At 40.4% G+C, this 4669-nt stretch overlaps 1 protein-coding gene across 1 annotated transcript in view; it reads right to left on the minus strand.

Annotated features, from left to right (window-relative positions):
* LOC125034161 (protein EFR3 homolog cmp44E-like) overlaps positions 1-4294 on the minus strand; it is a 5673-nt gene extending 1379 nt beyond the window's left edge. The window contains exons 1-7 of the mRNA XM_047625840.1: positions 4008-4294; positions 3458-3536; positions 2298-2433; positions 1850-2040; positions 1159-1251; positions 672-844; positions 149-380 (exon numbers count right to left, since the gene is read on the minus strand). Coding sequence (XP_047481796.1) covers positions 149-380; positions 672-844; positions 1159-1251; positions 1850-2040; positions 2298-2433; positions 3458-3536; positions 4008-4279 — 1176 coding nt within the window. The 5' untranslated portion in view covers positions 4280-4294. The remainder of the gene's footprint in view (positions 1-148; positions 381-671; positions 845-1158; positions 1252-1849; positions 2041-2297; positions 2434-3457; positions 3537-4007) is intronic.
* Positions 4295-4669: the final 375 nt, after the last annotated feature.

Raw genomic sequence — 4669 nt, forward strand, 5'->3', positions numbered from 1 at the left:
AACTTTCTCCTTTTTGTTATTTTCAACATCATAAAAATAGTGAGAGCATTGAGAAGGAAATAAAACATGTACCTTTTAAAAGTGAAACAAGTGCATGCACACACACGCACATGCACACGCACAAACACACACACACACACACACGCACCTGCACATGGAACAGAACCCTCAGGATGTCCACCATGACATCATCTGAGCGAATTTCGGCCATGAGCAGCATGAGGGTGGCATAAATGGCCTCAATGTTGACCAGGCGGTTGTTGCTGAACTCGCAATTCTCTTGGATGGAGAGCATGATCTCGTTGCCAGACTTCTTCCAGAAGTTGACGTCTTGACGCACCGGCTTGCTCATTGTCAGGCCCAGTCGACTCACCTCAAGGCTGTGAGGAGGGCCGAGCATTAATATTCCTTTGCATTAATGAGGTAAGCATGCCTCCTTGAAATCAGCAAGGGTATATATCATTTGGTAAAGATGAATGAGATCAGGTCGCAATAAACTAAAGTCAGATATCACCCCTTACAAAATGTTGTCCATCTGGCATGAACAAAAAATCCCCGCTTATATAAATCTGACAAATTGAAAAACACATAACAAACAGTTTAAAAAAAACTCCTTAAAATCAGCCCACACCCAACAGCACTTCATCAGCCAGCATGTGCTAATGTCTTACGTTGGTTTGGCAAGCTTCTCAATGTTCTGGTGGCGGTCAATGAGTGTGTGGAGAATTTGCTGCACCGTGAGACGGACCTCGGCGTCACTCGAGACGGAGAGGCGCATGAGACGAACCAGGAAAGACTGTGCAAAGGTGGTTGAGTACTGCACCGTCGTGTACTTGGTTCCGACCTAGAGAGACATGACGCTACAATCAGATCAAGACAGAGTGCACCGGGTAAGAATGCAACAGACCCTCTGCAGTTATCAAGCATGTGTCCGAAGGCTAAAAAAAAAAAAAAAAATAGAGAATGCTACACAGAATTAGAATTTGGAAAAGTTGGAAAAGAGGAAGAAGACAAAGAAGAATTAGAAAAAAAGAAAAAGAAGATGAAGATGATAAAGACAAAGAGGAGAAAGAAGAAAAAAGAAGAGGAATAAAAAAAAAAAAGGAAAAAGAAGAAAAAGAAAAGGAGGAAGACCAACTTTCAGCAGGCAAGCCTGACCTTGAGAAGTGACTTGAGGAGCAGATGCTGAAGTTTAACCTCTGCCTCAGGTCGCTGTGAACCTCCATCGTCCACTCGGTCACTACCCGGCACCTGAAGCAAAAAATCAATAGAGAAACAACCGGAAACTTATCAGGAAACACGATCTATACACTTTTTTTTCTTTAAAAAAGAAATAGGTTTTTAGAAAATCAAATTCCTTTGTGTCTATACTTACACCTATATTTTTACAGGAAAAAATGCAAGAAATTGTGTAAATAAGTTACTTGAACCTAATTAGATGAATGATTTTGGTAAACCTACTCTTACTACCACACCTGGAATGTCCTTCTACGTTATCCCGCATTTATATACCAATGCCCCTCTACCCACACACCCATATCTTCCTAACGTCTCTATACCTCTTTACCCACATAACTAAAGCTATTTACCAATATATCCATATGGCTCTACATGCATAACTATTCCCCTCTACCCACATACCATTACATTTCTACCTACATACCCACACCATTCAATCATCTATACACCACCTAATACCAAAAGGCTACATACCCATACCTCTTAATCCATCCCCTTATACTCATCCCTCTCTGTCCCCAGGTATCCATCCGCACAACCACCTGAGTCTGCCATCTTCTGCAACTGTTTGCATTCCACAACCTCCGCCTGGCTCGACCCAGCCTCCTACCTTATTCAGGATGAAGACCATGGAGTCGATCTTCTGATAGTCAGGCAGGTGGTTGGCATATTCTCCTAGAGCATGGATTAGCGTCTCCTGGTACATCTTCTCAGCTGAGCTCTCCTTTCCGCTCACTCCACCCACCACCGAGGAGCGGATGTGCTCCAGCAGGGAGTTGATGATCTCAATGACCGAAGGGCCTGTCCATTGGGGAAGGAGAGGGGAGGGTGAGGGAAGGAGGAAGGAGCGAGGATTAGAGGTTTTAGTACATTGGGCATAGAAGTGTTGGTAAACTACATGCTTTGTACATGCACTGTGAAAAAATTGACAGAATAAAGCTATCATCTTTCAGTTCCAGTTGTAATTCATCTGTATTTCGTTTCTTCAAAATAACAATAGTACAAAATAAATAAGTCACACCTCTCGGACCCAAGACTTACTACCCTCTGCCACTTACCTATGCATTCTCCCGCAGCGATTGGAATCACCTTGGAAAGCACGTCTGCGATGCCTGTCCTTATCTGCGCCGGCTCGCTGCTCTTCTCATTGAGGTGTGCCATCAGGAGCTCTATCACTGTGATGCTGTACTGAGCCTATGGGGTGAGAGATGGAACAATGACTGTGCTAGTTTCTCAAAAAGGTTTAGTGTTTTTGGAATGTTAGGTGTAATGTTAGGGTTTTGATAATGTCTGAGATAATATATTTGATTAAGTGTGATCTAAAGTGCTGGGGAGTTTAAATTGCATCCTTACTGTAGCGGTTTCCTTCTCAACTGTCTAAACATTTCTCTCTGTTTTAGTTTAGAACAAGATAACAGGAAGAAATACAAGCATCTAAAACCCTAGGTTGCTGTCATGATACATCTTGTAGAGTGTTATGTATATGAATCTTCTATATAGTTCCTATTTAGTTGTATAAATTGTATTAGAGTATTACTAACAACATATTTAAATTATCCCCGCAATGCATTTTCTATGTATGCACGTCCCCTACCGGCAAGTATGTAAATTACAAACTAATCCTATACAAGTTCTTAATGAAAGATGCAGCACCTCACAAGAAGGCATATGGGATTACATCAAGGGATTTATTAGAGCAATGAAATATACATTTCAGGTCAGTACATGATGTAATTGTGACTTCATAAGTGTATGCGAACACAACACAGAGGAAACAAGTATACAAATTAATTATATAAATAAAGGCCACAGAGTCACAAAGCCACCAAACCTTAAATTTCTGTATACACACAAAAATAACCAAATACCGTATACATATTTCGACTTCTTTCACACAGGGTCAGAAAAAGACCTTCACATTCTCTCAGCAAATATTCAAATTAAGCACTTCAGCACAGCGCCTGACAACAGATATCCACGTGCTTCACCCATCAGTGCTGGGTGCCCTTTAAACATGTTAAGGTGAACTCAGTGTTTCCACCAAGCATGAAGGGGATATTCCCATGCGCCAAAGGGTTAAAGGAGACGTCATAGCCTTGTCTTTACAAACAACCTTACTGTTTTTTTGTATTTTTGTTGTAATTTTTTTTAGTACAAATACTTTATTACTATATTTATTCAATTATTTTTTGGCTGTAATTATGTGAAATGTAAGTACCTGTATGGAGTACATGACGATCTTGAAGACCTGCACAGCAAAGCTGTTGTTGACCCACAGTCCTTCGTAGTCTAAATGGCTGAGGGAAAAAAGAAATGAATCCATCATAAATTATAACATATAAATAAATAAACAAACCATAACCATAAGAGAAAAAACAATTCACTGAAGAATCAATCAATTACAAAAGAGAATTAAACTATGAAGGGAAATATGTCTTAAACAAATTAGTAGAACTAAACAAGGCAAGCAAGAGAGAGCAGAGGACATGATCCATTTCAGTAACATGGCAAAAGGTGTGAAACAGTTGGATACATTCACTACTGAAGTCACTCTGGATTTCACTTGAAGTTGTCTTTCCAATAAGTAATGTACGAATAATGATAATGATGGAAACATGGTGTCCCTCTTTCAAGCTGAAAATTACATATCTGAGCACAGAGACAACAGTAATTGTGATATATGCGCACACACAACCCCCTCCCCCCAACCACACACACAAACACACACACAAAAAAATAATATTGATATTAGAAACACTGTTGCTCACATCAGCAAAGGCTTGATGACGTTGTGTATCTTGCCATAAGTTGCCCGAGAAACCAGCTCCCTCAGGCACATTTCCGCCAGTTCATGTGGCTCCTTCTCACCCTCATTCTGGTGGTTGTCTTGGGTGTCACTGATCTGGGTCATTCCCTGCAAGAGTTGGAAGAGCATTTGTTGTTTTGTTGAAGGGGCTGGCTTGGTAGGGATGAAAGTCCCTCCTCTGCCTGCTCCTGCATTTTCTGTAAAGGTGTTGTTGGCAATTCTTATTTTTTCCATTTAATACTCTTTTTAACTCCTAAAATGCAGGCAGTGTTGTGAGGTGGCCCTCTCAAATTGGGAAGAATTCCAGCTAGCAAGCCTTGGACACAACATTACCTCTCCCATTCTTCTCTATAAGGTCATATTATGCCACCTACTGCTTAAGGCTTAGTACACATCACAGTCAACTTGGCATTCCAATTTGCATTAAGAAAATACTTTATTTCTGCTAGGAAAGTTCTGTGTAATCACCATGACATGCACAGTGGCCACCTGGCACTATGGGGTTATTTATCAATACTAAATCAACCTAATTTTTCTGCTTTCTTCTCTACAGTACTATTTCAAAATAACCTTCTCATTCTAGAAGACTGCAGATAAAAAAAAAATCCAAGCAAATAATTTTTC

This window comes from Penaeus chinensis, chromosome 17, assembly GCF_019202785.1.
Source record: "Penaeus chinensis breed Huanghai No. 1 chromosome 17, ASM1920278v2, whole genome shotgun sequence".
In the NCBI taxonomy this organism is placed as follows: domain Eukaryota; kingdom Metazoa; phylum Arthropoda; class Malacostraca; order Decapoda; family Penaeidae; genus Penaeus; species Penaeus chinensis.